The sequence below is a fragment of the Cetorhinus maximus genome, chromosome 33, assembly GCF_964194155.1.
Source record: "Cetorhinus maximus chromosome 33, sCetMax3.hap1.1, whole genome shotgun sequence".
NCBI lineage: Eukaryota > Metazoa > Chordata > Chondrichthyes > Lamniformes > Cetorhinidae > Cetorhinus > Cetorhinus maximus.
In genome coordinates, this window is record NC_135911.1 from 13,048,224 (window position 1) to 13,064,984 (window position 16,761).

Consider the following 16,761-nt stretch of genomic DNA (forward strand, 5'->3'; position numbering starts at 1 on the left):
AAGGCGAGAGTGGTCCTTGCTAAAACCGGCTCAGGACAGGCCAGGACCCCTGTGCAGACCCCCTCCAGCGCTGCAGCCTCTGTATAAACCCCTCATGCAATTGTGGAGAGACACAAACAATGCTGCACATTACCGAGGAGAGTCCCCTCTACGGAGTAAGGGGCCGACTCATCACCTTAAACTCAGTAAATGAGGTGACTCTCGCTCGGCATCGGGGCTTGGTATTCACTCAATAAAAATAATCAAATTACATTTTAGTGAGAAATCTGAGGAGGTTGTACATTCCCTCAAAAATAAGACTCGAGCTGGGGTAGAGGGTCAAAGGGCAACAACTTATATTTACACAACAACTTTAACATGACAAATCACCCCAAGGTGCAAGACAGGAGAGTCATAAAACAAAGTATGACATCCAGACACATGTGGAGATATTAGCGACAGCTGACCAGAAGATGTCGGTTTTATGGGGAGACAGAAAGAAAGAGACAGAAAGGAAGAGACAGAGAGACAGAGAGAGAGAGAGAGAGGGAGAGGTTTAGGGTAGGAATTCCAGAGCTTAGGGCCACAGGCAGCTGAAGGCATGGCCGCCAATGTTGGAGCAATAGCATTTGGGGATGGTCAGGAGGCCGGAATTGGATGTGCGCAGTGATCTCGGGGGGTTGTAGGGGCTGGAAATAGGGAGGGTTGTAGTGGCAGGGTTGGGTTACAGAGATAGGGAGGGTTGTAGGGGCTGGAGGAGGTTACAGAGATAGGGAGGGTTGTAGGGGCTGGAGGAGGTTACAGAGATAGGGAGGGTTGTAGGGACTGTAGGGGGTTACAGAGATAGGGAGGCTTTAGGGGCAGGAGGAGGTTACAGAGATAGGGAGGGTTGTAGGGACTGTAGGGGGTTACAGAGATAGGGAGGCTTTAGGGGCAGGAGGAGGTTACAGACATAGGGAGGGTTGTAGGCGCAGGTTGGGTACAGAGATAGGGAGTGTTGTAGGGGCAGGATGGGTTTACAGAGATAGGGAGTGTTGTAGAAGATGGAGGAGGTGACAGAGTTGGAGAGTGCTGTAGGGACTGGAGGACGTTATAGTGATAGGGGGTGTTGTAGCGGCTGGAGAAGGTTGCAGAGAAACGGAGGGTTGTAGGGGCTGGAGGAGGTATCTGAGGTAGGGGTGGTTTCTAGGGACTGAAAGAAGTTACAGAGATAGGGAGGGTTGTAGGTGCTGGAGGAGGAGGAGCAGGAGATTACAGAGATAGGGAAGAAAAAAAGATGAAAATTTTGACATTGAGACTTTGCATGACCAGGAGCCAGACTTGGTCATCGAGCAGAGCGGGTGATAAGGGAACGGGACTTGGTGTGAGTAAGGACATGGTCAGCAGTTTTGGATGACCTCAAGTTTATGGAGTGTAGAGCGTGTGTTGGAACAGCCGAGTCTGGGGGTAATGAAGGCGTGGATGAGGGTTTCAGCAGCAGATGAGCTGAGACAGGGTGAAGTTGTGCGATGTTACGGAGGTGGAAATAGACGGTGTTAGTGAGGGCGCAGATATGAGGCCGGAAGCTCATGTCAGGATCAAATGGGACAACAAAGCTGTGAACAGATTGGCTTCAATGTCAGAGAGCTGCCAGGGAGAGGAATGGAGTTGGTAGCGAGGGAACAGAGTTTGGAGAGGGGAATGAAGGCAATGGCTTCAGTCTTTCCAATATTTAATTGGAGGGAATTTCTGCCCATCCAGTACTGGATGTCGGATAAGCAGCCTGATAATTTAGCAGCAGTGGAGGAGTCGAGAGAGGTGGTGGTGAGGTAGAGCTGGGTATCCTCAGTGGACAGGTGAAAACTAACACTGTTCAGATGATGCTGCAAAGTTATTGCAAGTGATTCTCTAGCTACGATGAGATAGATAAGGATGGAGCCAGGGGAGAGCAGTCCCACCCAGCTGGACGACAGTGCAGAGGTGTTGGAGGAGGATGGTGTGGTTGACCGTGTCAAAGGCTGCAGACAGATCGAGAAGGACGAGGAGGGAAAGTTTACCTTTGTCACAGTCACATAGGATGCCATTTGTGACCTTGATACGAGCTGTTTCAGCGCAGTGGCTGGGGTGGGAACCTGATTGGAGGGATTCAAACATGGAGTTCCGGGAAAGATAGGAACGGATTCGGGAGATGGAAACACGTTCAAGGACTTTGGAGGGGAAAGAGAGGCTGGAGATGGGACGGGGGTTTACACGGACGGTGTGAGGGGTGGAAGGTGTAGTCGGGAGGAGACACTTCGCTCAGGGGGGCGGTGTCATCATCCCTCAGCTCGTTTTCCGTTACAGCTATAATGTCGATTCAATCACATACAATAAGCTCATGGATCTGGGAGCAGAAATAGACAAATCATTAAAAATAGTGACTCTGGTTAACACGGCCAAAAAACAAGCAAATCAAACACTATTATTTCCCATTGAGTGTTGAATGTGAATTGTTGAGTAATTATAACACAAACCAGAAACGTGAAGCTGGGTTACAGGGTAATAGTTATGGCTCGGACCATTGTCAAATTCTATTCGGAAAAAATAAGGTCCTGCGTCTTCCCGTGTGATGTTCTTTATAATCAGGGAACAGTCGCCATCTTTCAGGTCTCCAGACAGCCGGGTCCGATGGCGGAACCGTGGTAACTCGTGACTGTGATCCTTGGAGTGAAAGGCTATAGACCGTTTAGACCATGTATTCCGTTTGTACCTTCTCATATTCCAGATTCCGACACGTGTTTTCTCTAAGAAATGTGATGGATAACTGTAATGACATGGAATCTGTACACACCAACCTTCCTGCGCTGTCACCTCTCGTGGAGTGTTTCTTTTCCACTCTTGTGACAGTCCAACTGGGGAGAGAAATATCACTCTTTAACTCAGGGTGTTTTGTAGATCCACTAGACTCGATATCCACCCCCTCCATCACTGGGGCACTGTGGCTGCAGTGTGGACCATCTACTGGACACACAGGGATCTCCCCAAGGTTTCACAACGGATGGAAGAGAATCCTGGACACACGAGCCGACAAGTTCATTCTACACTGGCTCATGGTCCTCAGGACCCAGTTTGTGCACAAGCCTGCTATCCAACAGAACTGAAGTTGGTGAAAATCCATTCGGAATTCCACTGTCCAGGGCATTGTGTTAACTTGCTGAGTTTGTTTTAAATCTAACATCTATTTTTGGTCCGTTGCCTTAAAGGGAGTGTAACTGGGAGTCAGGTTAATTAGGAATTTTAAGAGTTATTATAGCAGTAATTGTAGTCTTATGTATGTGTTTGAAATCTTTTATTTTGATGACAAATATTTTAATTTATTTTTTTAAATCTCTAAAGGTCTTGGTGGACTTATTGCTTCTGAATTCAGTGCACACATTTCATAATAAATACAAATTGCAAAATCATTATGATAGTGTGACCATCTTTCTCTCATTGACTTTGTCTGCCTGGCGCACTTCAGCTGCCAAGTGATAACACTGTTGTAATATGGCTTTCAGGGATAGCAGCATGACATCACTGGAGGGGAAGTGTGTCATGTGATTTTTAGGAACTGGGGTCGGCATAAATAAGTCATATGTGTATTGGTGTGTGTTAGGCATAAGGTATATCTTTAAGTTCCAGTGTAGTTTGTATTTCTGTATTTGTGTGTTTAGAAAAGGGGGAACCTGAGTTAAAAAGAAGCCAGCATTCCATTGAGGTTTTATGACTGTTGAAGGGAATTCAAAACAAACACAAGGTGGAAGAAACTGTGTTGTTGCCTCGCAACAGTGGTCCAGAGGGAGGGACCAACAGAGACAGAGAAAAACAGAAAAGTACTTTCAGTTCTGTTGAAAGGAGTTGCCAGGAGAAGCAGCATAGGAGGGGGACAGATAGTAAGTCCCAAAGTAAAGAAGAAGCCAAAACCATCGAGTGGAACAGGAGAAAGGGCCCAAGAAGACCTTCTAGTCAAATCTGGAAAAGGCCCTGTTAAGTGAAGTTAACAGTAAGGAGCAGAAGAAGGCTTCAAGCTTAAAGGGAGAAAGCAGCAGGACACAGGCCTAAAGAAAAATAGGCTTGCGAGAAGCCAGAAGATCCTAGGAGACAGCCAAAGGTTGGTGATCATTACTATGGCCATGTGACGCCATGGTGTTCCATTGTCACGGCTGGGCATTGGAGAGACAGCTCGTGGAAGGAAGGTTGAAACCACGTGGCGACCCAGGGGGCAGGAACATCGGAAGAAAAGTTTGAAATCATGGAAGTGGACCCTGGTGGAAGGTATCTGAGTGAAAGTGTCATATTGGAGAAGATTCCAAAACGAGTTCTTGGAGAGTGGAGATTGGAAACTCTCATACGAAAGACGCATTTCAGTGAGACTGGTTGACTCACAGCATAACAAGTGTCTGGAGTCAGTTGAGGAGGGACGCGTAGCATTTGTTTCAAGTGGGCTCTGTCACTTGGTTTAAGAGTGTGGTGTCCCTGACCACAGATCGTCTATTGGTTTACATGGACTGTGTACTTAGTGTGAACATGAGAGTATAAGATAGCTATTGTAACTTGTGTTATACTTATGAATCTGTATATATCTGTAAAGGTATAGGCCTGGGTGAAGGAGTAATGTAATATAGTTTGTCTTTCCTAGCTTAATAAATGTTTTATTCTTTTGTTCGAAGTTCATCAGATGACTCCTGTGACTCTGTTCAGTAGATGAACTCCACATTTCTAAATAAAAAATAAAAGTTAGGACCTATCAAGCTGAGTTCCACCCTGGGATATGACTTGACCAGTGGTAACATCAGCTGGGATGATAACACGATCCAGTCAAAGTTTCACTTTGGCCTGTGAGCAGAACACAGCTCACACAGTTTGGCTCAGGTGTCTCCCAGCTTTGTATCCCTGTATACCTGTTCTCATGTCCCTCGACTAAATAAATTAACCCACAATGTATTTACCCAATTCCGTATCAGTGGCTGGTGCCTTTATATCATTATAAAAACACAACATGGTGATCAGCGGTGGCCAAACATTCTGGCAGCAAGATTCAGTACAGGTATGACGCGGTGAACAGCCTTAGATCGAGCTACGTGGCATGAGATGACCCTCGACGCTTTGGTCAGACCACAGCAGAGACACAGCATCAGCGAGTGTTGAAATCGCAGTGTACTGACTGCTCAGGAAACCTTTGAAGACACAGTGACGGGAAAGAGCTCAAGTAAAGAGCTGGGGAGCAGACGGATCCCTCGTGGTGAGATTGCAGCGCACGGCCTGTAGGTCAGTGAGTGGGACAGCGTGTATCGCGAGGACCAGCAGCGGGTTAGCTCAGTCAGGGAAGGCGAGTGACCAGGGTGTGGGCCGGATCGGTGAGTGAGGGAGAGTCAAACACACAAAAACCATTATAAAAGTCGGGCCAGAGAAGTTAGCGATTATAATGGGTGGCTTTGAGATTGCTGAACAACAAATTGAATAAAATACAAAGACTCCATTACTCCGTGGAGTGTTCCTGCCACAACCTGTCTTCGTGGGTGGAGCTTCGGAAAAGTGCACGAAAGGGGCTAAAGCGTCACTCATCCCAGGTACTGTAGGAGAAGGAGGGTCAAAGGAATATTGTCAAAATGTCCACTAAATTCCCCAGTTTGAATTGGGATGTAGCTGACCGACTATCTGAATTCAGAATGTTTAAACAGCGTACAGAGCTCTGGTTTCTTGATTCAGGTGTGACTGAACCAGACGAGCAAGACATAAAAATTCACCTCGCGATTGGGAATGAAGGTCTACACTGGCTGAACACGTCAGGATTAACAGCAGAAGAGCGAAAGGATCCCCAATAGATATGGACGACATTGGAAGACAGGTTCCGAATCAGGTTAAACTTCATATTCATCAACTAGGGTTTATGTCATTTCATCAGCCTACAGAATCCATAGACCACTTCATCAGCTGATGTAGAGAAAAGGGTACGCACTGTGCTTTCAAACACAGAGCCTGCAGACAGAGTTGTTGAGTTGGTGATCGCATCCACTCCCATTGACGCATTCCAGAAAGACCTGCTAGATAAGACAAAAACCTTTAGCATTTAAGAGGATGGACATAAATACGAAGTGATCCTCGCAGGTCAACGAAGCTTAGAGGTCCTCAGTACAACATCAATTGTTGACGCACTCACTGGAACATCCAAACCAATGAGACGTGTGGAAGGTGTGGCATTCTGCAGGCACCAAGGAAATGCCCAGCTTTCCACCAATCCTGCAAGGCTTGTGGCAGAAAGGGCCATTGGCAGTGGCAGGGCACTAGAGCAAAGGCTGATGCAGCTACAAAGAGCCGTGCACTGATCCAAACAGGCCGTACACAACAGGGAACCTTCAAGCAATAAAAATGACCATCCGGTATCCCATCAGGAATATATACATGTGGTGACTGACAAACCAGGAAATGGCGATGATGTGCACGGTGAGACGAAGAGTGGTGATTGATATTCCACATCTCACACATATCCTGACATGGCTTGCCAATAAATTGTGGATTCTTGTCTTTAATGATCTCTCTGGGCACATCAAATAAACTGAAAATGTCCCATAGGGGTGGGATTTTCTGGCCCCACCCACTGCCAGGATTGTCCGGTCTGGCCAAAAGCCAACGGATTTATGTCTGTCCCAATCTCCCATGGCAGGTCCCACCATGACTGGGCCGGAAAACCCCGGCCTAGAGTTTGTGCAACAGTTGTGCTCAATGTATTGTGCAATTGTTGAACAATTTCACACCTTTCACGCCATCAATCTCATAGAGAACAGATGCCGTCACATCACCCACACTATTGGCCAAGATTCCAATTACCTGCCCTAAGAAAGTTGGCAACTTCCCCCTTTTTGGCCAAGTTTGACACAGGGGCAAGTGCCAACATTCCACTCCCTCGACTCCTCCAGCAAATTTTAAAAGACATGTATCCAAGGACATGGAAGGCCATGGTGAAATCTACTGCTGTGTACAACACTTCACTAACTCCATGTGCAGAATCCATAGCCCTGGGGTGCAAATACAATCAATCCTCCTGGGTGTCACAGATCTTCTACATCGTGGAGAATAAAGGCTGAGCAATTGCAGGTCTATCGGCATGCCGTGACCTCACACTAGTGACAATCCATGGAATCTGTCAGACCTCACACGGGTCAACCTCAGAAACTACCCCATCACCTCAGTTCATGACATAACACTGAAATATACAGGAAGTTTCAATAATATTGGCAGTTTCAAGGGAGCTGCAATGTTACAACTGCAGGAGAATGCAAGTCTGTCAATTGATCCAATACATCTAGCACAACACAAATGCCATCAGCTACAAGAGGGAACGGTGAAAAATTCTACAGAAACTGTGGAAGCATCATTGAAGGGTGGCCTGATTCAATTTGACCTTATCGGGATAAGCGAAGCATCTCCCAGGGAGTCATTTTTAAAGGTAGGCAGGGCATCATACCGGAACCTATGTGATCCTATATTCTTTAACAACTTCACCCCTCACACATGGGCACAGATCAGACAAGGAGACTCACAAGAGATACAGTCCCTGGCCGGGTGTGAACAGTGACCTTGAAGTCGTTGTGGGGAAGTCCGAGGCTTGTCAAGAGGATGAGCCAAGTCAACACAAAGAACCACTGATTCCACATGAAGTTCCTGCCCATCCTTAGTCCAAAATCACATCCGAACCCTTTCATGTCACTGTTATCATCGTCATCATCGACTGCTTTACCAGGTATCCCGTTATATAAAAATAGCACAATACATCAAGCACAATTGTTGCGCACCCTCTAAGCACTGTTTTCAGTTTATTTGGTGAACATAGAGACATGATTACAGATAATATGGAATATCAATCACACTTCCTCTTCTCCTCATTACCCCAGATCTAATGGCCGAGCTGAATGAATGATTCACACAGTGAAATCCCTAATTCTCAAATGTAGACAGGCCAAGCAAGATCCACACATTGTAATGTTTAATCTGAGATCGACACCTACAACTGCAAATTTGTTATATTCATTCATGGGTTGTTGGAGTCACTGGCCAGGCCAGGATTTATTACCCATCCCTAATATAAGAGTCAACCACATTGAAGTGGGATCTGGAGTCATATGTGGGCCTGACAATTTCCTTCCCTAAAGGGCATGAGAGAAACTGGTGGGATTTACAGCAATCAACAATGGTTTCATGGTCATCAATAGACTTCCAATTTCATATTTTATCCATTAAGGCAGGATTTGAACCGATATTCTCAGGGCATTACCCTGGGCCTCTGAATTACTAGTCCAGCAACTACACCACTACATCTGAGATCAACACCTACAACTGCAACTTTGTTAAGTTCATTCATGGGATGTGGGAGTCACTGGCCAGGCCAGGATTTATTCCCCATCCCCAATATAAGAGTCAACCACATTGATGTGGGATCTGATTATTAACCATTCCTAATATAAGAGTCAACCACATTGATGTGGGATCTGGAGTCACATGTAGGCCAGACAATTTTGTTCCCCAAAGGGCACGAGTGAACCAGGTGGGATTTCCAACAATGGTTTTATGGTAATCAATAGACTTTGAATTTCATATTTTTATTAAATTCAAATTCCATCATCTGTTATGGCAGGATTTGAACCCATATTCTGGGAACATTACCCTGGGCCTCTGAATTACTCATCCAGCAACAATACCACTACACCATCACCTCACTTTATTCCATCACTGACAGAGATCATGTTTGGTGGGCCAATGTGGACCAATTTCGCTACTCTTACCCATTCTACTCTCTCAGAAACCAGAGGGCAACTTTTAAAATTACAAGAGAAGATAAGGAATGTTCATGATAAAAATGGAGGTACAGAGTTGCCAAGTTTACAGTTGGGACAAGTTCACATCCAGGATCCCACAGAAGGTTCCTGACCACCAGCCGAGGTGACAAGGATTTGTTCAGAACCAAGGTCCTATGGAGTCATTACACACAAGGGCACAGCGGTGAGGCGGAACTGAGGATACATCAGATCCATTCCCACTCCTATTACATCGAGGAGAAGATCCCACATGAAATCAGGGACAACATCCAAGGGTGTCAATCCCACAGATCACTGTGAGCAATTAAAGACCCTCCAGACAAGGTTACCATCACAAGATCTGGGTGCACCAGCAGATTACCCCTATGCTTTGGAGAGTCAAATTTTCAACAGTTCCATACACTTATGTAATTATCAAGAAATAAGAACATGATATTAGGAAACTCTTGTCCCCTGTCTTCCTCAAAGATCCATCCCTGCAGCGGGAGCCTGAAGAGTTATTGAAAAGGGACTTAATTTATCGGATTGTAGAAAGATACAGAACAGAAGGAAGCCATTTGGCCCATCGTGCCTGTGCTGGGCCTTTGAAAGATCAGTCCAATTATTCCCACTCTCACCTCTGCTCTCTCCTCCACAGCCCTGCAAAATGTCCCCTACAAGTATTTATCCAGTTCCCCTTCTGAAAGTTCCTGTTGAATCTGCTTCCACCGCCCTTTCAGGCAGTGAGTCAATGGTCTCTCTCTGAGCTGCAAAGGGCTAAGATTCTGTGAAATTTAAGCTCTGCAGCAGATCAGAGACAATCATGATAACTCAGAATATTTGACAGTTTTATACACAGACTGCTTTGCCTTCCTTCTCACTTTCAGTTAGCTTGTACCCTTATTGAAGTTGCTAGCAAGGTGAGAATGGACAGGAAGTGTGACGCTGAACAGCCTGTCTATTCTAGGAGCTGTTGTGTTGTCTTCATGGGAAATTCTGACTAAAAGCAGCAAGAGAGAAAAATGTCAGGGCATTGTTATCGGAGTCCTAGCATCGGGATAGACTTCATTCCTCAGTTTTTATCCCTGCTTCTCTATTCAGCCGATCGCTCCCCTGTCACTCGCTGACCTACACTGGCTCCCAGTCCAGCAATGACTCAAATTTCAAATTCTCATCATCGATTTCTTACCCCAACATCCCCCCTCTCCACTCCCTATCCACGTAACCTCCTCCAACCCTGAATCCTTCGAGACCTCTGCCCTCCTCCAATTCTGCTGTCAGACAGGGAGTCAGTGTATATCAGTGAGCACAGGGGTGATGGGTGAATGGGACTTGTTGTGAGTTTATACACTGGCTCACTGCTGAATCGGATCCCAATCACAGCTCAATAAGAATGATGTTTTACAAAGACTATGAACCATAAATCTGTCCGAGCTGACAATGATATTACCTTGGAGAAGTGACAGGAGGAAGTAAGATTTCCCGATCATTGTCCACTCCCAGATGTTTTATCAGCTTCTCACTCTCAAGCTCTGAAAGAGAAAGGAGTTAATGAGACCTCACCTCTTGTCCGACAGTTCTCGAGAGATCAGAACTGCTTTTAGGCAATGTCTTCACAGACTAATTTGAATCTCTGTGGGATGATAGGTGCTCTGCAGAGAGTTACAAGGCTTTATGAAAGAAACACCATGAAGGATTTGCATTTCTATAGAACCTTTCAACAACTCAGGGTGTCCCAAAGCTCATGTCTCTGCACATCCTTCATCTCTTGAGCTAGAAAGATGTTCTGTACAACAGGCTTGAGCCTCACACCCAGATCTCAATAATCAGTAGAAATCTTTCAAAGGCATCAATCATTGGAATCTGTCTTTATAAAGTCACAACATCAACAAAGGACGGTGTTGGTCGTGGAAGTGAATTCTAATCGTTCTGTTACTTACCCAGGACCTGTCCAACTGCTCGCCTGGGGAGGAACTGCCCACACGCTCTGCTTGGGCTGAATGACCTCTTCCTGTGCTGCTCCTTCTGTGTATTTAATTAGAAAGGGCTGATGTGTCACTGTGAGTCAAAATGTGATGTGGTTGTTGTGAATGCGAGAAACCAACTCTTTGTCTTGCGCTGTAAGCAAACTGGTAACCCTTTGGTGCCAAGACTGTGGTTTAATGGACTCATCCTGTTCCAGTGTAACAGATTCAAGGCGGCTAAATAGGTCTCTTCCTGTTCCTGTGTAACAGGCACCGAGGTGGTTGAATGGGTCTCCTTCTGTTCCTGTGTAACAGGCTCGAGGGAGCTGAATAGCCTGCTCCTGTTCCTGTGTAACAGGCTTGAGAAGGCTGAATGGGCCTCCTCCTGTTCCTGTGTAACAGGTTCGAGGGGGCTGAAAGGGCCTTGTCCTGCTTCTGTGTAACGGGCCCGAGGGGCTGAATGGTCCTCCGCCTGTTCCTGTATAACAGGCTCAAGGGGGCTGAATGCACATTGTTCTGTTCATGTGTAACAGGCTCAAGGGGGCTGAATTGACCTTGTCCTGTTCGTGTGTAACAGGCTCGAGGGTGCTGAATGGACCTTGTCCTGTTCCTGTATTACAGCCTCCTCCTGCACTTGTGTTAGAAAGTCAAGCGGGGTGAATAGTGCCCTGGTTTTCCTGTGTAGCACCGTCAAGTCTCAGGATAAAAAAATGGTTTGTGGCGATTGGAATCTGCTGAAGGAATTAATATGAAGTGTCAGATCGACACAGGTACTGAGCGCAACAGCATGAGCTTCGCTGATTTGTAAGAAGTTGCTCAAGATGGTGAGCTGAAAATGAAGGTGCCTGAGGTGAAGTTGAGCCTATATGATGTAACAGTGCTCACACCAAGAGGACAAGCTAAGCTGAGGGCCCAATGCAATGGGAAGGAAGACGATTTACAGTTCCAAATAGTACACAAAGCAAAATCCATCCCTCTCAGCTGAAACAGGTTAAAATTTGGACTGGTAACGCTCCATGTCCCAGGAGAGATTTTGCCATGTGACACACGGCACAAAGCCATTGCCTGCTGAACAGATCCAGCTGGACGGCTTCTCTCACCCATCTTGGATGTCTCACCGGTGAATATCATCCGGGAGTGGCTGAAAGTGTGTGACTAACTCAGCATCGTCCACGGAGGATTCCAGCCGTCCTCAAGTCCATCCTGAGGAACGAGAGAGAGGAACTTGAGAATATGGGAGGAAACAAGAAAGTGGCAACCCCCACAGATTGGATTAGCTGCGGGATAGTGTGTGTGAGAAACTGTTCCCACTCAAGAGAACATCGAGAGCTCGAGGGCACGGAGTCAAAATAATTGGCAAAAGGAGTAAAGGTGGAATGGTCTTAACAGAGAGACAGTGCAGCCTTGAGGGGGCTGAATGGCCTCCTCCTGTCCTTGTGTAACAGACTCGAGGGGGCTGATTGGCCTCCTCCTGTTCCTGTGTAACAGGCTCGAGGGGGCTGAATGGGCCTCCTCCTGTTCCTGTGTAACAGGCTCGAGGGGGCTGAATGGCCTCCTCCTGTTCCTGTGTAACAGGCTCGAGGGGGCTGATTGGCCTCCTCCTGTTCCTGTGTAACAGGCTCGAGGGGGCTGAATGGGCTCCATCTGCACTGTAAACTTGTTTTGATACTTTAACTACCTCTTTTGTTTCATTCAGCTGATTATTCAGCTCTTCAGTCTCTTTCTTGTATCTCTTGGGTTAGTACTGAGGGGGTGCTGCACTGTCGGAGGGTCAGTACTGAGGGAGTGCTGAACTGTCGGAGGGTCAGTACTGAGGGAGTGCTGCACTGTCACAGGGTCAGTACTAAGGGAGTGCTGAACTGTCGGAGGGTCAGTACTGAGGGAGTGCTGAACTGTCGGAGGGTCAGTACTGAGGGAGTGCTGCACTGTCACAGGGTCAGTACTGAGGGAGTGCTGAACTGTCGGAGGGTCAGTACTGAGGGAGTGCTGCAATGTCACAGGGTCAGTACTGAGGGAGTGCTGAACTGTCAGAGGGTCAGTACTGAGGGAGTGCTGAACTGTCGGAGTGTCAGTACTGAGGGAGTGCTGCAGTGTCAGAGGGTCAGTACTGAGGGAGTGCTGAACTGTCGGAGTGTCAGTACTGAGGGAGTGCTGCAGTGTCAGAGTGTCAGTACTGAGGGAGTGCAGCACTGTCAGAGGGTCAGTACTGAGGGAGTGCTGCACTGTCAGAGGGTCAGTACTGAGGGAGAGGTGCACTGTGGGAGGGTGAGTACCGAGGGAGTGCCGCACTGTCAGTGGGTCAGTACTGAGGGAGTGCAGCACTGTCAGAGAGTCAGTACTGATGGAGTGCTGCACTGTCAGAACGTGTGTACTGAGGGGGTGCCGCACTGTCGGAGGGTCAGTACTGATGGAGCACAGCACTGTCGGAGGTTCAGTACTGAGGGAGTGCTGCACTGTCACAGGGTCAGTACTGAGGGAGTGCTGAACTGTCAGAGGGTCAGTACTGAGGGAGTGCTGAACTGTCGGAGTGTCAGTACTGAGGGAGTGCTGCAGTGTCAGAGTGTCAGTACTGAGGCAGCGCTGCAATGTCAGAGGGTCAGTACTGAGGGAGAGCTGCACTGTCGGAGGGTCAGTACCGCGGGAGCGCCGCACTGTTGTAGGGTCAGTACAAAGGGAGTGCTGCACTGTCATCGGGTCATTACTGTGGGAGTGCTGCATTGTCAGAGACTAAGTACTGCGCGAGTGCTATACTGTCAGAGGGTCAGTACTGAGGGTGCGTCGCACTGTTGTAGGGTCAGCACTGAGGGAGTGTTGCACTGTCGTCGGGTCAGTACTGAGGGAGTGCTGCACTGTTAGAGGGTCAGTACTGAGGGAGTGCTGCACTGTCATAGCGTGTGTACTGAGGGGGTGCCGCACTGTTGGAGGGTCAGTACTGATGGATCGTGGCACTATTGGAGGGTCAGTACTGAGGGAGTGCTGCACTGTCAGAGTGTGTGTACTGAGGGAGTGCCGCACTGTCGGAGGGTCAGTACTGAGGGAAGGCTGCACTGTCAAAGCGTGTGCACTGAGGGAGTGCTGCACTGTCAGAGCGTGTGTACTGAGGGAGTGCCGCACTGTCGGAGGGTCAGTACTGAGGGAGTGCTGCACTGTCGGAGGATCAGTACCGAGGGAGTGCTGCACTGTCAGAGCGTGTGTACTGAGTGAGTGCTACACTGTCATAGCGTGTGTACTGAGGGGGTGCCGCACTGTCGGAGGGTCAGTACTGATGGATCGTGGCACTATCAGAGGGTCAGTACTGAGGGAGAGCTGCACTGTCGGAGGGTCAGTACTGAGGGAGTGCTGCACTGTCGGAGGGTCAGTATCGAGGGAGTGCCGCACTGTCAGAGCGTGTGTACTGAGGGAGTGCTGCACTGTCGGAGGGTCAGTACAGAGGGAGTGCTGCACTGCTGGAGAGTCAGTACTGAGTGAGTGCTGCACTGTCAGACCGTGTGTACTGAGGGGTGCTGCACTGTCGGAGGCTCAGTACTGAGGGAGTGCTGCACTGTCAGACGGTCAGTAGTTCGGGGTTGCTGCACTGTCGTGGGGCCAGTATTGAGGCAGTGCTTTATTCTCGGAGACTCAGTACTGAACGAGTTCTGCACTGTCAGTGGGTCAGTACTGAGGGAGTGCTGCACTGTTGGAGGGTCAGTACTGAGGGAGTGCTGCACTGTCAGAGCGTATGTACTGAGGGTGTGCCGCACTGTCGGAGGGTCAGTACTGAGGGAGTGCAGCACTGTCGGAGGGTCAGTACTGACGGAGTGCTGCACTGTCGGAAGGTCAGTACTGAGGGACAGCTGCACTGTTGGAGGGTCAGTACTGAGGGAGTGCTGCACTGTCGGAGGGTCAGTACCGAGGGAGTGCTGCACTGTCAGAGCGTGTGTACTGAGGGAGTGCCGCACTGTCGGAGGGTCAGTACTGAGGGAGTGCTGCACTGTCGGAGGATCAGTACCGAGGGAGTGCTGCACTGTCAGAGCGTGTGTACTGAGTGAGTGCTACACTGTCATAGCGTGTGTACTGAGGGGGTGCCGCACTGTCGGAGGGTCAGTACTGATGGATCGTGGCACTATCAGAGGGTCAGTACTGAGGGAGAGCTGCACTGTCGGAGGGTCAGTACTGAGGGAGTGCTGCACTGTCGGAGGGTCAGTATCGAGGGAGTGCCGCACTGTCAGAGCGTGTGTACTGAGGGAGTGCTGCACTGTCGGAGGGTCAGTACAGAGGGAGTGCTGCACTGCTGGAGAGTCAGTACTGAGTGAGTGCTGCACTGTCAGACCGTGTGTACTGAGGGGTGCTGCACTGTCGGAGGCTCAGTACTGAGGGAGTGCTGCACTGTCAGACGGTCAGTAGTTCGGGGTTGCTGCACTGTCGTGGGGCCAGTACTGAGGCAGTGCTTTATTCTCGGAGACTCAGTACTGAACGAGTTCTGCACTGTCAGTGGGTCAGTACTGAGGGAGTGCTGCACTGTTGGAGGGTCAGTACTGAGGGAGTGCTGCACTGTCAGAGCGTATGTACTGAGGGTGTGCCGCACTGTCGGAGGGTCAGTACTGAGGGAGTGCAGCACTGTCGGAGGGTCAGTACTGACGGAGTGCTGCACTGTCGGAAGGTCAGTACTGAGGGACAGCTGCACTGTTGGAGGGTCAGTACTGAGGGAGTGCTGCATTGTCGGAGGGTCAGTACTGAGTGAGTGCTGCACTTTCAGAGCGTGTGTACTGACGGGGTGCCGCACTGTCAGAGGGTCAGTAGTGATGGAGCGTGGCATTATCGGAGGGTCAGTACTAAGGGAGTACTGCACTGTCGGACACTCAGTACTGAGCGACTGCTGCAATGTCGTAGGGCCAGTAGTGAGGGAATGCTCTACTGTCAGAGGGTCAGTACTGAGGGAGCGTCGCACTGTCGTCGGGTCAGTACTGAGGGAGCGCTGCAATTTCGGAGGGTCATTACTCAGGGAGAGCTGCACAGTCGGAGGGTCAGTACTCGGGATCGCGGAACTGTTGTAGTGTCAGTACGGGGGGAGTGCTTCACTGTCGCAGGGTCAGTACTGAGCGAGTGCTGCACTGTCGTAGGGTCAGTACTGAGGGAGTGCTGCATTGTCGGAGACTCAGTACTGAGCGAGTGCTGCACTGTTGGAGGGTCAGTCCAGAGGGAGCGTCGCACTGTCGTAGGGTCAGCACTGAGGGATTGTTGCACTGTCGTCGGGTCAGTACTGAGGGGGTGCTACAGTGTCAGAGGGTCAGTACTGAGGGAGTGCTGCACTGTGAGAGGTTCAGTACTGAGGGAGTGCCGCACTGTCAGTGGGTCAGTACAGAGCGAGTGTTGCACTGTCAGAGGATCAGTACTGAGGGAGTGCTGCACTGTCAGAGCGTGTGTACTGAGGGGCTGCCGCACTGTCGGAGTGTCAGTACTGATGAAGAGGGGCACTGTCGGAGGGTCAGTACTGAGGGAGTACTGCACTGTCTGAGGGTCAGTACTGCGGGAGCGCCACCCTGTTTTAGGGTCAGTACTGAGGGCGTGCTGCACTGTCGTTGGGTCTTTACTGTGGGAGTGCTGCATTGTTGGAGACTCAGTACTGAGCGACTGGTGCACTGTCGTAGGGTCAGCACTGAGGGAGTGCTGCGCTTTCATCGGGTCAGTACTGAGGGGGTGCTGCACTGTCGTCGGGTCAGTACTGAGGGAGTGCTGCAATGTCGGAAGGTCAGTATTGAGGAAGAGCTGCACTGTCGGAGGGTCAGCACTGAGGGAGTGCTGCACTGTTGTAGGGTCAGTACTGGGGGTGTGCTGCACTTTCGTCGGGATATTACTGTGGGAGTACTGCATTGTTGGAGTCTCAGTACTGAGCGAGTGCTGCAACGTCGTAGGGCCAGGACTGAGGGAGTGCTGCTCTGTCATCGGGTCATTACTGTGGTATTGCTGCATTGTTGGAGACTCAGTACTGAGCGAGTGATATACTGTTAGAGGGTCAATACTGAGGGAGCGTCGCACTGTTGTAGGGTCAG

At 49.2% G+C, this 16,761-nt stretch overlaps 3 protein-coding genes across 39 annotated transcripts in view; 1 reads left to right on the plus strand and 2 right to left on the minus strand.

Annotated features, from left to right (window-relative positions):
- The window catches only part of LOC144671611 (uncharacterized), a 307,259-nt gene extending 304,097 nt beyond the window's left edge, over positions 1 to 3,162 (plus strand). Inside the window, exon 3 of the mRNA XM_078533627.1 lies at positions 2,902 to 3,162. Within this exon, the coding sequence (XP_078389753.1) occupies positions 2,902 to 3,147 (246 nt within the window). The 3' untranslated portion in view covers positions 3,148 to 3,162. The remainder of the gene's footprint in view (positions 1 to 2,901) is intronic.
- The window catches only part of LOC144671591 (uncharacterized), a 320,132-nt gene that overhangs the window by 25,307 nt on the left and 278,064 nt on the right, over positions 1 to 16,761 (minus strand). For all 37 annotated transcript variants that reach the window (XM_078533559.1, XM_078533553.1, XM_078533554.1 and 34 more), the window contains one exon: positions 2,472 to 2,849. In XM_078533559.1, coding sequence (XP_078389685.1) covers positions 2,472 to 2,849 — 378 coding nt within the window. The remainder of the gene's footprint in view (positions 1 to 2,471; positions 2,850 to 16,761) is intronic.
- LOC144671596 (sialic acid-binding Ig-like lectin 13) overlaps positions 1 to 16,761 on the minus strand; it is a 53,624-nt gene that overhangs the window by 15,764 nt on the left and 21,099 nt on the right. The gene's annotated exons all lie outside the window — the stretch shown is intronic.